At 39.4% G+C, this 18,109-nt stretch overlaps 1 protein-coding gene across 5 annotated transcripts in view; it reads right to left on the bottom strand.

The window, feature by feature from the left end:
- Window positions 1–18,109, bottom strand: part of GRM5 (glutamate metabotropic receptor 5) — a 546,141-nt gene that overhangs the window by 110,877 nt on the left and 417,155 nt on the right. For all 5 annotated transcript variants that reach the window (XM_089656651.1, XM_089656647.1, XM_089656644.1 and 2 more), the window contains exon 4: window positions 1,901–2,136. In XM_089656651.1, coding sequence (XP_089512777.1) covers window positions 1,901–2,136 — 236 coding nt within the window. The remainder of the gene's footprint in view (window positions 1–1,900; window positions 2,137–18,109) is intronic.

Here is an 18,109-nt window from a genome sequence, read left to right as displayed (position 1 = left end):
AAAAAAGTCCTGGATTGTTTCGTAGATACACAGAATATAACTGGATACTAACATTTATAGGTAAAGTTGATCCAGGGAATATTCGATTGCCTCTCGGGGGATCAGGAAGGAATTTTTTCCCCTGCAGGAACAAATTGGATCGTGCTTTGCTGGGGGTTTTTTTTGCCTTCCTCTGGATCAACTGTATCAACTGTGGGTATAGGATTGTAACTTTTTTTTTTTTTTTTTTTTTAATGGTTGAACTGGATGGACTTTTGTCTTTTTTCAGCCAGACTAACTATATAACCAAGGTTAGAGTGTGTCCATAGGGGATAGTGGTAGACATTTACATTTGTACACACAAACTAGGGTGCATCAAAACAGCGATTAGTACTTTATATATTATTATTATTATACAGTATTTATTAAAGCGCCAATAGTTCGCTTAGCGCTGTACATTACAATGGGAGACAGTACATGTGACAGTACAATAACAATATTATTGGTACAGTATGCTTTTCAATTGAAGTAGTGCTTGGAATTTTGGAAATATTTCATTTTGGAAGCATTTTCACAGTTTACATTTCAGCTATAAGCCTGTTAATTCAACAATAAAACTTTATTATTACCCAAAACTGAAGTTTTATCTGCTTATAATGTCCTTTCCTTTGTTTCTGCTGTTCCCCCCTCACCGACATTCTAATTAAAATATTAAATAAAACCTCTCATGTCTTTTTCATGTCTTTATAGTCCTGTAACACCGTATGTTTTGGTTTTTAACCAATATTTGCTTGGAAATTACTTATAATACCCTTTTCTCTTAGTAAAACATGCTTCTTCTTGTTCTCCCACTTCAGTGCTTTTGGCTGGCAGTGAGGAGTAAAGCAGGCAATACATTAATAAATAGTTTTTTGCTCAACAAACAGGTTGAAATGACCCATTTCCCCATCCACACACTCAATGTGGAAGGGGAAATCACTCCTGCTTTGCTATTGTGTTCTGATGGTGGGGACCCTTCCCCACCTTCAAAATACAAAGATCTGTGCTGCTGGCTACAGCTGGTGTCACTGGTTGTTCTGGAAAAACCCCACAGGCTGGTTGTACAGAAATCAATCAGTAGATCAACGTCTGCACAACCAGCCTGCCCAGGGGCGGACTGACAACTCATGGGGCCCCCGGGCAATAGGGGATCATGGTACCCCTGTGTCCTTGCCCAAACTCAAAAAAGCCTATGAAAAAGGTATCAGGGGCATCTCATGGGGCCCCCTGCTGACCCCGAGCCCTCGGGCAGTGCCTGAGTTTCCAAATGGTCAGTCCGCCCCTGAGCCTGCCCATAAATGGATCAAAATTTGCCCTGCCCTGCTGAACTGGCCAAATGTTGATCCATGTATTACTGGTTTAACAGCCACACCCTTGGGCACTTGTAGCGTGGAGGAAGTGAAGGGGGCATGTCTGACTAATGTCTGTTCAGTTACAGAGTGCACTGGACAGCTTGGTCAAACTCTGATGTCTACTGGACTGGGTAGATATCTGGACCCACTCCAACTCCAAGAGCAAAAAGGCTGCACAATGAAAATGGAGGCTATATCTCCTAGATTGTAAGCTCCCAGGATCAGGCCCTCCTATCCCTCTTGTATTGAACTGTATTGTTGCTGTATTGTCTCCCATTATATTGTAAAGCGCTGAGCAAACTGTTGGCGCTATATAAATCCTGTATTCTAATAATAATAATTCTTATTGCAGTATCTTTATACTTTATATATTTCTGTCATTTCAATTGGCTTTCAAAAGTTTCACAACTTGCATTAAAACAACGGAATAATAATGATGACAATTGACATTTCAAACACGATGGGCCCTCTTTAAGTAAAACAGACTGCACAATGGCCACGTACAATAAAGTCCATATCAGTTTACTTACTGCTGCAGGTCTTGTTGTAGATCTGGTTGTCCTGTGAATATCCCTTTAATCGACACTTGAACTTGTTTTGCCAAAACTCCTGAAACCAGGGGTTACGCAGGTTGGTCTCTGGCTTGAGCTGCAGGTAATATTCGTCAAACCATTTCACATCAGGAGACTGCAGTTTGATGGTTATTCCTCCGGCAGCCTCGCGCTGATAACTGTCTGTCACATCGTACCTGTCTGCCCAGCCATCACTGCGGAGATAAATAACATGATAAATCCCCGTGCTCGCCAACCCATGATTGATGTTCTTATCTGTCAAACATTTTTATAATAGCAAGCTTATTAAATCCTCAAGCCTCCTCTATGTGGCCTCAAAGGAAGCCGAACAAAAAACAAAAAGTCTACAAAGACGAGTTTTCTGCCGCGTGAAGAGCAAAAAAAGCAGATCATTAAACATGTATCTGTGTATGACTTTGCCAAATGACCCTGGAACCACTGGAGCGTTTATTCATTTGACACAGTCTCCCGCCATAACTAAAAAATAATACATTGGCGCTGGGAAGGCAGCATGTAAAAGGAATTATCAGGGCTGAGATATTGGCATTTGTAAACCTTTTTAAAGCTGAAGTTGAATCTGCATACTTTTCCTGGCCTATTGCTAGGATTCATTTTGGGTAAGAAAGGGTCTGGGGGTGTCTGCAAAGAGCATACACTTGCCCACTGGTCTATATACAGGAAAATTATTTGATATGCTCAACTAACATTGCCATCAATATGAAGATGGAATCCACAAAGCCAAAACTCTGCTCCGAATCCATACAGGCCTTATTAACTCATAAACAGCATAAAGTCTCCCTCTGATGGATTATGGCCAGGACTGACCAAAACATATATACTGGCCTAGTATTTTGAGGAGTAACATCTATAGCAACAACCTCCAATAATTAGTTCTGTTAGTTTCCGATCTATCACAACGCTTCTTCAGTGTTTCCTATAACTCGGCCACCTCCTCCTCACTCCCTCTCTCTGTTGGGGTCCCCCAAGGTTCTGTACGCGGGCCCCTTCTCTTCTCCATCTACACCTCCTCCCTTGGTCAACTGATACACTCCCACGGCTTCAACTACCATCTCTATGCTGATGACACTCAAATCTATCTCACACAAAGCTGTTCATAATACTGCCCCAAACTACAGCACCAACCTGATATCCATCTACCACCCAAAACGCACTCTCCGCTCCTCACAAGACCTCCTACTCTCCAGCTCCCTGGTCTCCTCCTCCCATGCCCATCTCCAGGACTTCTCCAGGGCTTCTCCCATCCTCTGGAACTCACTACCCCAATCCATCAGACTATCACCTACCCTCCTCACCTTTAGGGGCACCCTGAAAACCCATGTCTTCAGAGAAGCCTACCCCGCCCTCACCTAACTGCTGATCTCCTCCGCTCTCCCCACCACTCCATCCCCCACAGCTATTTCCTCCTGTACCACTCACCCCTCCCTCCTAGATTGTAAGCTCCAAGGAGCAGGGCCCTCGAACCCCTTGTGTATTTTATTGTATTGTTACTGTACTGTCTCATGTATTGTCTCCCATTGTAATATACAGCGCTGAGCAAACTGTTGGCACTATATAAATGCTGTGTAATAATAATAATAATAATAATGACTTGTAGAAGCCCACTCAATGGTCAACTTTGTCTTTTTCTGCTGTCACTCTTCTATGTATTCATGAACAGCCCTTTCTTTGTGAGTAATAGGAAAGGTTCACGTGTGTCTTAGAGCCCAGTCACACTTTCAGTTGATGTGTGTTATGGTATGGGTTAACATGCTTATAATTGTAATGAATTCCTTGCACAATGCACTGCAAAATGAAGAAACGTGCATTTATTCTAAATGGACAGTATGTGTGTTGTGACCAGGGGCGGACTGACCATTTGGAAACTCGGGCACTGCCCGAGGGCCCGGGGTCACTAGGGGGCCCCATGAGATGCCCCTGGTACCTTTTTCATAGACTTTTTTGAGTTTGGGCAAGGACACAGGGGCCCCATGATCCCCTATTGCCCGGGGGCCCCATGAGTTGTCAGTCCGCCCCTGGTTGTGACATGCTGTGGTGCGCTGTGCATTGTTCTCTACTGCACAATGCATTGGGGTGCCATTCACAATAAACCATTATACCACAACACACCACTCATTTGTGTTCAAGTGTGCATTTAAGAGTTGCCACAATGCTTAACCTCTTCATGCTTCAGGGTAACACAAATCTAAATGCCTAAGCATAATTTTGCAATGTTGACGTGTTAATAAAACCATACATATCATCACAATTACTTTGTACATCCAGGGGAATTATACCTTGTTTTTTTCAGGACAAATTGGGCTTTCATTTGGTGGTAAATAGTAATGGATATCTCCTGATTGTATTTTATTATCAAAGGAAAACTGGCCAAAAATAGTAAAAAAAAATTTTTTTTTTTTTTTTTAATTTAGCTGTGTGTTTCTTGTTACTAGCATAACCCACCACCAAAGAACAACCCAAAATAAATTCTCCAGCTCTTGACGATTGCAGCGATACCATATATGTGTATGTTATTTGTTGTTTGTATCCATAGTACAGCCCAGAAACAATAGTGCACACTTTGTTTTTGTCTTTTTTTTACCTAAAACATTGTCTTTTTTTTTACCTAAAACACACTGACACTGATACCAATTTTTTCTTTAAACCCTGACCTTTGACCCTGACCCAAACACTTACCCTGGCACTAAACTAGCTCAAAACTTGATCTAGGTATTTTTTCTTTATTTTTTAATATTTACCTAAAACACACTGACACTAAATTACACTGATACCAATTTTTTTTTAAATCCTGACCTTTGACCCTGACCTTTTGACCTTGACCTTTGTCCCTGACCCAAAAACTTACCCTGGCACTGAACTAGATCAAACTTGATCTAGGTATTTTTTTCTTCATTTTTTAATATTTATTTATCTTTTTTTTTTTTTTTTTTACAAACATGTTTTTCCCCCCTCTATGCCAGGAGTTAGAGAGATACTCCATTCATAGAGAGAAAAAAAAAACAAAACAAGGGGGCCGGGCTGTACAGTGACTGATCACTGTGATAGCCAATCAGAGGATATCACAGCGATCATGTAACCCACAATCGGGAGTCCCGGGTCCCAATCGTTAGAATGGGACCCAGTGCTCTCAGTGACACTGCGGTCTTTGTGCTGGGAGCACGCTGTGCAGTGCACTCCCAGCAGAAAGACAGGTATGCAAATATGCAGCCCCATGGAAAAAAGCCCAGTTCTGTGAGGCCGCATATTTGTGTTACATCGGAGTCAAGGGGTTAAACATAAATGGGCCTTTACAGGACCCTTTTACAGCTAGCTACATACATCGAAAATTTGCTAAAATGTGGTTTGTTAGATCTGAAAATTTTACTAGAATGAGGGTCTACCTGATTGGATATGAACAACATTGTGTAAGTAGGCCTCTGATAATAAGGTTTCTAAGACGCCAAACTGAGTGAGGCAAATGGGTGCCACCCTCATATTTCTAAAATTCTCATGTCAACGACGAAAATGATCAGATTTAAATCTCTTGTCTATGCTAGGAATTTTTAGGATTTAACACATCTGACAAAGGAATACAATTCTGTTTAACACACCATAAATAGGAATCATAAACATCCATTAAGCCAAAGTCTCTAATAGAATCAGGCTGTAAAATGCCTTTTCTGGAATTCGAGTCTACAAAGTACATCTGTGAGACTTTTTGAACCACACAGAGTTTGGTTTTGCAAATTTCCCAAATTAGTGCTATGATTGAGCTTCCTTAATAATGATTGTTTACACAAATGTATGCAACAATCAATTCAACACCAAACATGCCTATGCTATAATGCTCAGGAGGCAGATGAGACACATAACATCTCCTATGGAGAATTGACATACGTTCAATATCGTGCTTGATATGTAACAGCTATATTATTATAGCATATGTTATAATGTCCAGGGGGTGAATGAGACACATTCTAAAGAGAAAAGGTATAAGTTTAAAATCATGTTTGATATCTATCAGATAGTGATTTCATTCTATTCACTAATACATTGCTTGTAAGATTGTGAAACATGGTAATCTGGAAATATTAATAAATATTATTAGTTATTATTAGTAATAGTGATATAATTGTAATAATTTGTGCTATGATGGAGTTACATTTAGGCTCCATGCACACTAGCTTTTTAAGCTAAAAAAACGCTAGAAAAAACACTGGATAAAAAAACTGGTAATAGCATTTTTTAGTAGCCTTTTAGTAGTGTTTAGAAGTGTTTAGGAGTGTTAGCATTTTATTAGCGTTTTTACAGTACATGTAGATAAAACAAAGAGAAAAAGCTAGAAAAAAGTTGTTAGTAGCGCTTTAGTAGAGTTTAGGAGCGTTTCGTGTTTTTTTATTCTGCTGGAAAAACGCTCTATAAACCTTTACAAAAAAAAAATTTTTTTCTGCTCCTAGAAGCTAAAGCTCAAAAAACACTAATAGCCTAGAGCAGCCTCTTTCAACCGGGGTGCCTTCAGGCTTCTTTAGGGTGCCTTGGCAAAACACCCAAAAATTGTATACAAGCCAGCAAGTGGATCAATGCTGCCTTTTAGTACACAAAGCCACAGGTTTTCATTGTGCACTTTTATGACCTTCTAGCTGCTGGGGTCCTGACAACCAATGACATCAGTTGATAAGGAAGATGTGAGGGACATGGACATCATCCTTGTTTGCCCCTCTCCATCAGCACTGGAGTTACATTAGCAGAGTGAGGGAGAGAAACCTAGAGACACATTGGAATACTAGTCAGTACCAGTGTGCAAAGATGCATTTGCTTTGGAAGAATAAATCACCTCTAATGTTGGGTGTACTGGTTGTGTGTAGAATAGTTTTTTACTTTTTAGAATGGGGTGCCTTGAGATTGTGCAGAATTTTAAAGGGTGCCTTGACTGGAAAAAGGTTGAGAAACACTGGCCTAGAATAGTGTACATGGGCACATATGATAACTCTATTTAGCTTCTAGGAGCAGAAAAAAATGCTATTAACCGCTTAAAAGGAACTATAGTATGTATAGAGCATAATAATGTTTGTTTGCACAAATGTATAAGAAAATAACAATCAGTTTAATACCCAACATGCCTATGCTATAATGTCCAGGAAGTGAATGAGACACATTCTAAAAGAGAAAAGGTATCAGTTTAAAATCACGTTTGATATCTATCAGATATTGATTTCATTCTATTCACTAATACATTACTTGTTAGATTGTGAAACATGGTAATCTGGAAATATTCATAAATATTATTAATTATTATTAGTAATAGCGATACAATTTTAACAATTTGTGCGATGATGGAGTTACATTAATAATGTTTGTTTTCACAAATGTATAAGAAAATGACAATCAGTTCAATACCAAATATGCCTATGCCATAATGTCCAGGAGGTGGATGGGACACATTTTTAAAAGAATGGATGTAAGTTTAATATCATATTTGATCTCTGTCAGATGTTGATTTTAACCTATTCACTGATGCATTGATTGTAAAACGTGGTCACCTGAAAGTATGCAGATTGAAAAACTGGAATTGAGGGAATGTCTGCTGAAATATCAGAAACGCACCAGCACGCCTACATCACACCTCTCTTGACTGGGTTAGTATTAGGTCACTGACACCCTCTAGTCTAGAGGTTTAACAGAAAAGCTGATGCAATTGGAAGCTGACACACCAGATCAGACTACTCTAAAGCACATTGGACCAAAATCCAGGAAAACTGGACCTTTCATTTTTAATCCTGTTAAACCTCCATTCACACTTCAGCGGTTTTTGTTCACTTCTCTACCCTTGACTAAGATCAACATGCATTGAACTATGTGGACTGGTGTCTTTATTCAACCATACCAACTATGTACTGTAACTATGTAATATGCAGAATCCTTTTCTTTCTAATTGTCCCTGTTCACTGCCTGTACATGCATGATATGCGCGTTTTTACACCCCAAGAACTCCTCTCTTTTATAGGACTGCTCTACTCCCCTTATCCAGCTTAGGAAACAAACGCCTGAAGCTTGATACACATGCAAAAAACCCCACAAAGTGTTCATAATGCAACCATAAAATGCCTGAAAAACACGATTCCAGGAATATGCTCTGCTCATGTGTTTTATTTCACTGTTATTATCTATTTTGTAATATACATTTCTCAAAATATTATCTTGCACCAATTTTTCCCCTACTTTCATTAAAATGATCATTAAAATTATTAGTTTAAAAATTAAGCTGATTCTCTAAATGCTCTAAATAGAAAATTAAAAAAAAAATCCTTGTCTCTTTGAAGAATCCTACCATATTTTAAAACATTCTTTTCCAGCCTGGAGTGGCAGCGAGCGTCACAGACATTTTTTAAAGTAAAAGACAGATGACCGCACTCAAGGATGTGAACACTCCAAACGACTTTATTCAGCCTAGTGTCTTTGTTATGACGTGTGAAACACCTCAACTGTTCCCTGCCTGTAGAACCATGATGTTTGGGTTTTTTTTAGGATGAATAAAGTTGTTTGGAGTGTTCACAATTCAACTTTTTTTCTGCATATGGTTCCTGGCCATGAACCGGACCTGCACCTTGAGGTCTGCAATTGGTTCTGATAGCATCTACACCATAGTATGCTTCACCTTGAGAGGTGTGTGTTTGTGTGCCTATCATTGGAACTATAGTAAAAAGAAAAAAAAAAAAAAAGACAATGAACAGGCAGGTTTCTTACATCACTGGTGCTAGTGTGCTGGAATACATTACTCCTGTGCCAGTAAGAAGCCCAGTGGCTTTGGATCGTTGCAGAGGTAAGAACAGTAGCTACAGTTGGTGTGTGTAAAGGGTTAACGTTGGCATTAACTGACCCCAGTAATGATCCCTCTCAGTCCACTGGCGCTTACTGGAAAACTTCTCAGATTGGGACTGGGAGTGAGATCCATGAGAATATCCACCCAGTAAACAATTGTTGGTAATATTAAAGTGGTTCTAATGCCAAGACACTTGTTACCTTCATGCATTCTGGTGCATTAAAGTAATTGCAAAGCTTCAGCTATTTTTGTACTTAAAATAACAAACATATCATACTTATCTACTCTGTGTAATGGTTTTGCAACACTGATCCTCCTCTTCTCAGGTCCCCCGCCAGCTCTCCTGGCCTCTCCTCTTCAGCCAGTGCCCCCATAGGAAGCTGCTTCCTTTGGGGGCACGCGTGTGGGCTTGCTCCCGAGCCCCACTGCCTGCATCTATAGAAACAGACAGTGGGGCACGGCTCCGCACCCTGCTCCCTCGTCAAAGAGTTTGATTGAAAGCAGTGGGAGCCAATGGTTTCTTCTGCTATGGATCAGCCCTGTGTGGAGGGACAGAGCAGAGAGAGCTGCTGCTCTCTTGCACAGCACTGCATCGTGAAGGGGCTCAGGTAAGTATAAAGGGGGGCTGGGCACTGAAGGCTTTTTACCTTAATTCATAGAATGCATCAAGGTAAAAAAAAACCTTTAGGCTTTAGAACCACTTTAAGGTAAAAAATGTCCCAGTAGCAGTATCGCCCCCTCAGCCTCTAAATACGTACCCGAGTCTTCGGCTCTCGGCATACACAGGACAGAGAAGCAGCAGGCAAAACTATTGGCTCCTGCTGCTGTCTTTCAAATTCTGTGAACAGAGATCAGGGGGTGGGGCTGAACCACGCTGTGTGTGTCTATGGATGCACAGCCTGGCTTTGGCATACACAGAAGAGGAGGAGTTGAGATCACCAGTGACAGACCCCAGAAGAGGAGGTTCGAGCCAGAGCAGGTAAGTATACCAGGTTTATTATTTTAGAAATAAAAAGTGAACTTTTACAATCGCTGTAAATAGATATTATAATCTGTATAAGCAGTTTTAGGTGAACGAACAATAAAATGTATATATAAACAAACAGTCTTGTTAGGATAGGGTACAGTAAATGAATTGGTGAAATATCTCTCCTGGAAAAAGTTGCTCCAGGCTCCAGTTAACCATTAGGCTAAGTTTACACTAGCATCAAAAGAAGTCCATGAGTGCAGACTGAGGGCTCCTTGTGTGTATGATGCCCAATTAGTGGCGTCACACACAAGGAGCCCTCAGTCTGCACTCACAAAGAGCCCTCAGCCTGCACTCACAAAGAGCCCTCAGCCTGCACTCACACGGAGCCCTCAGCCTGCACTCACACGGAGCCCTCAGTCTGCATTTACACAAAGCCCTCAGCCTGCATGAAGGTAGAAGGTGTAGTAATTTACCTACTGGCGGGCACAACTAAGCTGCCTCACCTTACCTGTTATTACCCTATAAGAGCAGGAATCAGTGTATGGGTGTACGGTATGGGCTAGCCTGCGGTGCAGCACAACAGCTTACAATCTTACACAAATCTACAGTATTCCCCCTCCCATAAGTGGTCCTGTAGCACATGCCTGAGTATTCCTTCTGAGCAAAACGCCAGTCTGGCTTGAGTTTGTAGGATTTTATCAGCTCTCCAATGTGAAATGTCACTTTAAGTTGTGGAGTCCTTCCAATGATCAGTAACAACACTTGTGGCCTGACACAAACAGAGACCCTAACTAACTAACTATAGGCCTGTCTCAGTCCTATAAGCGCCAACACTGAAATGAGGTGCGTACACAATCTTACCGACCCGGGTCTGCTTTTCATCCGCTGGTGACTCTGAACAAAACAACTGTCTCTCCACTAAGCATGCAATATCACAGTATATAGATTGCTTAGTTCCTCAGCTTCCCATCAGCTTCCTGGAAGCAATCTTCCTTTCTTTGAATAGGGTTAGCGTCTTGAACACCATCAGCTTCACTCAACTGAATTTCTGATCACGGAGGGCTGTCCTCACATCTGGATGGCATCGGATTCTCAGATCACACAGCCCCCCTTCTCTCTCTCAAGCATGGAGAATATTTTCTCTAGGGTGTCTCTCTCAGATTCGGGCCTTACCATTACTGTCCGTCTGACATCACCCTCTAGAGCCCCCAATGCAACCTCTGCCCGCAGCTCGGACGTCAGGTTACACATCCTAACCGCACTTCGCACTCTTTCAGTCCAGTCCTGCAACGTCATATTTTTACCGTCAAATTTTGGCAGGTGACTCAACACCTGCACTCACAAAGAGCCCTCAGCCTGCACTCACAAAGAGCCCTCGGCCTGCACTCACAAAGAGCCCTCGGCCTGCACTCACACCGAGCCCTCAGCCTGCACTCACACCGAGCCTTCAGCCTGCACTCACACCGAGCCCTCAGCCTGCACTCACACCGAGCCCTCAGCCTGCACTCACACCGAGCCCTCAGCCTGCACTCACACCGAGCCCTCAGCCTGCACTCACACCGAGCCCTCAGCCTGCACTCACACCGAGCCCTCAGCCTGCACTCACACCGAGCCCTCAGTCTTCCAATTTAAATTACATTGGGCCTTTGCCGGTGTAACCTTTGAATAAAAAAGGAAATTTCACAGGTCTAACTAAAGCTAATCTGCCAGTTGGATCTCACACCATTCCTCAGGCAGACAGACCAATGTTGGTAAAAGCTAGTATTACCCAATTCTCAGTCTTAGCCTACAGCAATCAAGGAGAACTTTAGACCTTGGTGCCCATAATCATTGCTAAGATAAAACATTGAGACACTGTTTTTTTCCCAACAGGCATCCCCTTCAATGTAATCTCTTCCAGGAACTCCTAAAATATTAGATTAGATTGGGACTTGGGGTCAGCAATATTAAACCCATTAGCTCCCTTCAATGGGCTGCACAGCGCACATCTCGCAGCTGCAAACAGGTGTTGGCGACGTGCGGCAGCTGTGAATCATTACTGCTAATTTTATTTAATTAGCACACAGTTATTTTCTTATTCTTCCATTCACTAATTGTCACATAATAAAGTGCATTAACATGAAAAACATAAATAAATACATCAATTTGTTCAAATACACTGTACGGTTAATACTTCCGTTTATTTTTTCCCCATCTACATTTTTTTATTTTTTACTTATGCTTTCCAAAGAAGGCGGTATAAATAATTTGGTCATGATGAGGGGGAATCAAAAGGAAAATCCCGTTTTTTTTGCCCATGGTGAAATTTCCCCAAGGCAGAATCGCTTAGTTTCCCTCATTGAGTTGCTTAGTCACAATTTGCTCAGAAAAAAAAAAAGGAATATCTAGTCTTATATAGAGGATATACTGCTTTTCTTTTTATGTGGATGGGTGGGTTAGGTTTATTTTGTTTAGGCTAGCTTCACATTTATGCATCCCCCTTGCCAAAGCACAACAGGGAAGAAAAAAATGCCCGTGACCCTTTTTTTACTATGCAGAGCACCATAACGCAGTAGTGGCGTTGTGGTATGCTGCGGTATTTGTTGTCTGTAACTGCACACTGCATTACACATGAGCAGAACGAAGAAACGTGTTTTGTTTTGGTTCATTTAGTTAAGTTACTAATTTTGTTTTGTTGCATTTGTAACAAAATTCATTTCATTTATTCATTTGACCGAATTTGAATTTTTTGATGGATTCAAAGTATTCAAATCGAATTTGAATCAAAAATATCTCATTGATCAAATTTCATTGCAAAGAATAACTGGTTGTATTCCATTTGAAATTCAGATTTTGGAAGCCTGTTATATTCTATTTTGTTCTATTTTCTTTTCTATTTTATTATATTCCATTCTTTTCTATTCCTTTATTTTCAATTATATTTTATTCTATTCTATTCCTTTATTTTCTATTCTAGTTTATTCTGTTCTATTCTGTTTTCTTCTGTTCTATTCTGTTTTAGTCTATTCTTTTTGAAATTTGAATGTCAGAAGACATCTATATTCCTACCCCAATACTCAGAGGAGAAAAGTTAGTAAAAATGGTGTCCTCAGACTCTGGTGCAGCTGTGCATGGTAGCCAAACAGCTTCTAGCCTCAGTTTGTTCAGTTAAGCTTTGGCAATAAAACCTGGAAGCTGATTGGTTTCCATGCAGATGTGAGCCTGATATTGCACTCTCAAGCTTTAGTAAATAAACCTCACAGTCTATGAAGGAAATCAGCAACAGTCAGCAATTTCTTTTTCAAATTCAATAAAAAAAAATTATTTTATTTCAGATTTGTGTAAGTGCCAGTTCAATATGCAGATTGGATGCAACTCGCTTTGACCGAACACTATGCCCCAGCCCAAGGTGTCAGTTTCACCTCCAGAACTTCGATGGTGACATCACAGAGGCTGCATATATGTAACTAGACATGTGGTCAGTTTTGTTTTGAATCAAAATTCAGATGAAATTTACTTTTTTTGGAGATTCGGATGTATCTGGATTTCAGAACTACAATAGCAATGAGTTTAAACCAGCAATGGGCAAACTATGGCCCGCATACGGCCCGGCGGACCTTTTAATCCGGCCCGCGGATGTGGCTGTCAGGATGTGTGTAGGCGGGGCAGCGTGACGAACGTGAGGAGAGGGGAGCTAGGCTCCTCTCACAGTCCGCCCTGAAGACTGGAACGGCACGGGAACACAGCGAGAGGAACGCGCGGAGCAAAGGTAAGTGAATTGACACAGGGGGGATGAAATACTATATGAGGGATGAATTAATATGGGGGATGAATTACTATATGGGGGATGAATTACCATGGGGGATGAATTACTATGGGGGATGAATTACTATATGGGGGATGAATTACTATGGAGGATGAATTACTATGGGGGATGAATTACTATATGGGGGATGAATTACTATATGGGGGATGAATTACTATGGGGGATGAATTACTATATGGGGGATGAATTACTATATGGGGGATGAATTACTATATGGGGGATGAATTACTATGGGGGATGAATTACTATATGGGAGATTAATTACTATGCTTACTATGGGGGAATATTACTATACTTACTATGGATGACACATACACATCATTCATCTACTCTTGGTCCGGCCCCCGGGTCCAATATATGAACCCATTGCGGCCCTCAAGTCAAAAAGTTTGCCCACCCCTGGTTTAAACAAATCCAAAATAGAGAAAAAAAAAATTGTTCGTAATAATAGCGTTTTCCAAATTTGAATACAATTCAAAACAAATTTGAAAAACGACATGGAATTTGAAAACATATTCAAAATGTAAACCTATTGCTGACTATTGATGATTTCCTTCAAAGACTGTGTGTATTAGAATATAGCCATCTTCTGAAATTCAAAAAGAATAGAATAGAATAAAACAGAATAGAAAATAAAAGAATAGAATAGAAAACTAAGGAGTATAATAGAAAATACTAGAAAAATAAAATAGAATAGCATAGAACAGAAAAAAAGATTAGAATAGAAAGAATCTAGCTGTCTTCTGAAATTCAAATAGAATAGAAAAGAAAATAGAAAAAAAATATACCGTCTTCTGAAATTTAAATTTAAAAAAAATAGATTAAAATATAATAGAATAGAAAAGAATAAAGTAGAATTGAAAAGAGTAGAATAGAAAATAAAAGAATAGAATATTAAATAATAAAATAGCATAGAATAGAAAAAAAGATTAGAATAGAAAGAATATAGCCGTTTTCTGAAATTCGAATAGATTAGAAAAGAAAATAGAAAAAATATACCGTCTTCTGAAATTTAAATTTTTTAAAAAATAGAATAAAATAAAATAGAATAGAAAACAATAAAGTAGAATTGAAAAGAATAGAATAGGAAATAAAAGAATAGAATATCAAATAATAAAATAGAAAAAATAGAATAGCATTTTAAAGAATAGAATAAAATAAAAATAATATAGCCAAAATTTGAATTTCAAATAGAATAGAGCCAGCTATTTTTACAGTGAATTCTGATTGATTCAATATTTTCAATTTGAATTCACTTCGAATACTTGGAAAAGGAATAATCAAAACTAAACCAAATTAATTTTGATTATGAATTCTAATAAAACCCAGTTAGAATTGTAATTAATCAATCTGAAACGAAACACCATATTTTTGTTCTGCACATGTCTATAGGTAACATTTTTCAAGAAGTAGCAGCCACCAGGGGACCACACATCAGGTACTTTATTGATACCTAGCTAATGCCCCACTCTTCTCTCCAATACCCTGGGTTCTGGGTGGGCCCTTGCCGTCCCCACATACAATGCAGGGCTATTGGTCCTGCATTATACTTGATGATGTCAGCATGCGACCACCAACCTGAACATCTTAGAGGATAGTGCTAGAAGTACTAGCAGATTTAACTACACTAACAAATTAAAATCAAACTCCAACTCACACTTTATAATCAGTTACTGCAAACAGTTTTTTTTTCTTTTTGGATAAAGCTTTTACATGAATAAATAAAAACGGATCATTTTCTCATACTTTCCAGTGTTAAATGGTTTGTCTCGTCATTGTAAACTGATCCATTCTGCTAGAGAGCTTGTGCTTTTGAAAAACAACAGACTTGCTGGCTGGATCACAAGATAAAAGTAGAAGAAAGAAAGCCTAAAAAGAAAACAAATGCAGTCATCGCATCTAAGAATTGGTAAGCTGCAATATCACAAATGCTTGCTCTTCAGTTTAATACTGCTTTAATGAGCATTTGCTTTGCATTGCAGTGCTAGGGAGAGAGATGTGGGTGTCCACTGCCAGGATGTTTTTCCTTGAGTTCAAGTTTAATTTTTTTATTTTACTATTCTTCACTGTCTCTTTTATTTATTTCTTTGGGTTAAAAAAAGAAAATGAGGCTAGTGAGTGGACATTCTTTTTCACAACACAACAGGTTCAGGATAGATAAAAAGGAGCTTCTGTAACATCCAGAAGCCATATAAAGTCCAAAAAACAAATAAATGTGCCGTGCTCCACTAAATAAAAATTGTGAAAAAACTCAAGAAAAAGTGTATACATATACAATATATATTACAAATTAATTATAAATTAATTTTTTATTATTTTTAATTAAGGTATATAAGTCCACACTTGTGGTATGCAATTCTGCTACAAATGCGTTTCCAAAAACAGTCCGTGACTATTTGTGATATTTTCCGGTAGTGAAAATTATATAAAAAGTCCACACAAAAAACGTCTTCTCCTGTGCTCCTTCGCCAGTGTGCGCTCACCTGATTTATATGACCAAACCGTTAAGTGAGGTCAAAAACAGCCTGTGTCCCTTTAAACGGACTTATAGATGAGTGGATGTATCTATCCCTGTCCCAGATGGATGGATGGATAGATGGAGTATTTCCCTTTTTCCAGCAGGGGGTCCTGCTGTTTCCCAGAGACCTCTTTTCCTGAAGTTGGATGGATGGATGGACTTATCCCACTCTCCTCTAGGAGGTCTCTTCACTCCTTTTTGATTTGTCTCTCCATGTACATGAATGTCATGTAATTAAAGAGTATAATATAATGCCTTATCTTCTTTAAAATGTATTTATTAAGCTTAAATAATGCACTCACATAATACAGTTAATAAAATCTCTTTGTATTGCAATAATATAGAATCCTCTTATGTGTTTGCCACACTCCTCATACTTGCTGTGTATTTTCCTTTAAGCGATGTGACGTCAGAGCCCCTCCCCTACGCGTTACGCCACCGGGTCACGTGGCTTCATCAGGTCCATTTAAAGGGTGAGTGCACACTGGCGAAGGAGCACGAGAATAAGTTTTTTGTGTGGACTTTTTTATATAATTTTCACTAGTGGAAGATATCACAAATAGTCATGGATTATTCTTGGGAACGCATTTGTAGCAGAATTGCATACCACAAGTGTCGACTTATATACGTTAATTAAAAATAATTTAAAATGAATTTATAATTAATTTGTAATATATATTGTATATGTATAAACATTTTCTTAAGTTTTTTTCACAATTTTTATTTAGTGGAGAGCGGCACATTTATTTGTTTTTTGATTATAGTAACACACTAGTATGAGTATGTGTATGGTGTAGGCGATCCACTCATTTGATTTCTCACATATATATTTTTTATATAATTTAAATCACACACACACAAGTATATTGTATTCAGCACACAATTCAAAGAGGTGATTTTAGGTATACAAATTGTAATTTTATATATTTTTTTATGCACATAATACACCGTAGTAGTTCACAAGAATCATGTTTTATAGCCATATAAAGCCCCCTTGCATTTTTAACCCAATCCCCCAACGTGTTTGCCTTTCCTATTGACTTCATTGCATTTCACCAAAATGCTGCCTCCCAACACCCCACAGTTCTGTATAGACAGCAACACCCCCACCCACTCTCTTAGGTGTATAGGGTATGTATAGGAATATGCTGGCTAATAATTGGCAAGACTAGGTGAAGTGTATCCAAGCTGTGATTTGGAAACTGCCAACTTTTTAGGGTTTAGATCTGCCATGGATGACCAAAAAAGGGTTGGTTGTTGCAATCTCATGGGCCCAGTAAAGTCTGGATTTAGTCAGCATTCATAAGTATACCTCAAGTGTCAAGTGTAGATGTATTTTTGATATATGGTGGAACTGGTGACCTCACGCTGAACTAGTTATGTTTGTTGCGGAAAGGCTGAGCACTGTGCTGTGATTGCTGTTGTATTACTGTAATCACTTGTGAGAGTTGAAGGAGGATTAGACCCTCCTGAGGTTTGTTTAGTGTAGGATTTCCGTGTACACTGCTCCGCTCAGTAAAGCACATTGGAACAAATGTGTGTTGGGTGATTTATTGCTATCTCGGAATACAACAAGTCCGCAGCTTGTTGCTGGAGCTCATTTACACTTCTGATTTTTAGACGCACTGCCCCAGGTCTTCAACTGCACGTAATGGGCATCTAAACCCAAGAACAAAACATGTAATATATTGCAGCTTACCAGTCTTGGCTAAAGTCATGGTAAATCATGGTCTTAAATGTCATGGCTGCATTACAAAATTTCCAGCAGGATCAACTGTATTTTATTTGTTTGCACTTATCAAACAGATATAACAAGTATTCTCAAAGATGGGAAACATAAAAATGATATCTTGTAATGGGGCAACGCCTGCACTGCAAGGGTTGACTGCTTGTTTAGTGCTTCCCTATGCTCGGGTGGATGACTGTCCTTTGCCATTATGATGTCCAATGGATCCTGCATTGGTTTTGATGACGTCAGGACCTTAGGCCACCAGAGCATGGGGGAGAAGATGCTGCGGGGATCAGTCTAGCAGCACAAAGGAGTGAAGGATTGGGTA

Source organism: Staurois parvus, unplaced genomic scaffold, assembly GCF_062004578.1.
Source record: "Staurois parvus isolate SC_StPar_1 unplaced genomic scaffold, SC_StPar_1.0 ptg000027l, whole genome shotgun sequence".
Lineage (NCBI taxonomy): Eukaryota > Metazoa > Chordata > Amphibia > Anura > Ranidae > Staurois > Staurois parvus.
This window is presented reverse-complemented; position numbering and strand designations above follow the sequence as displayed.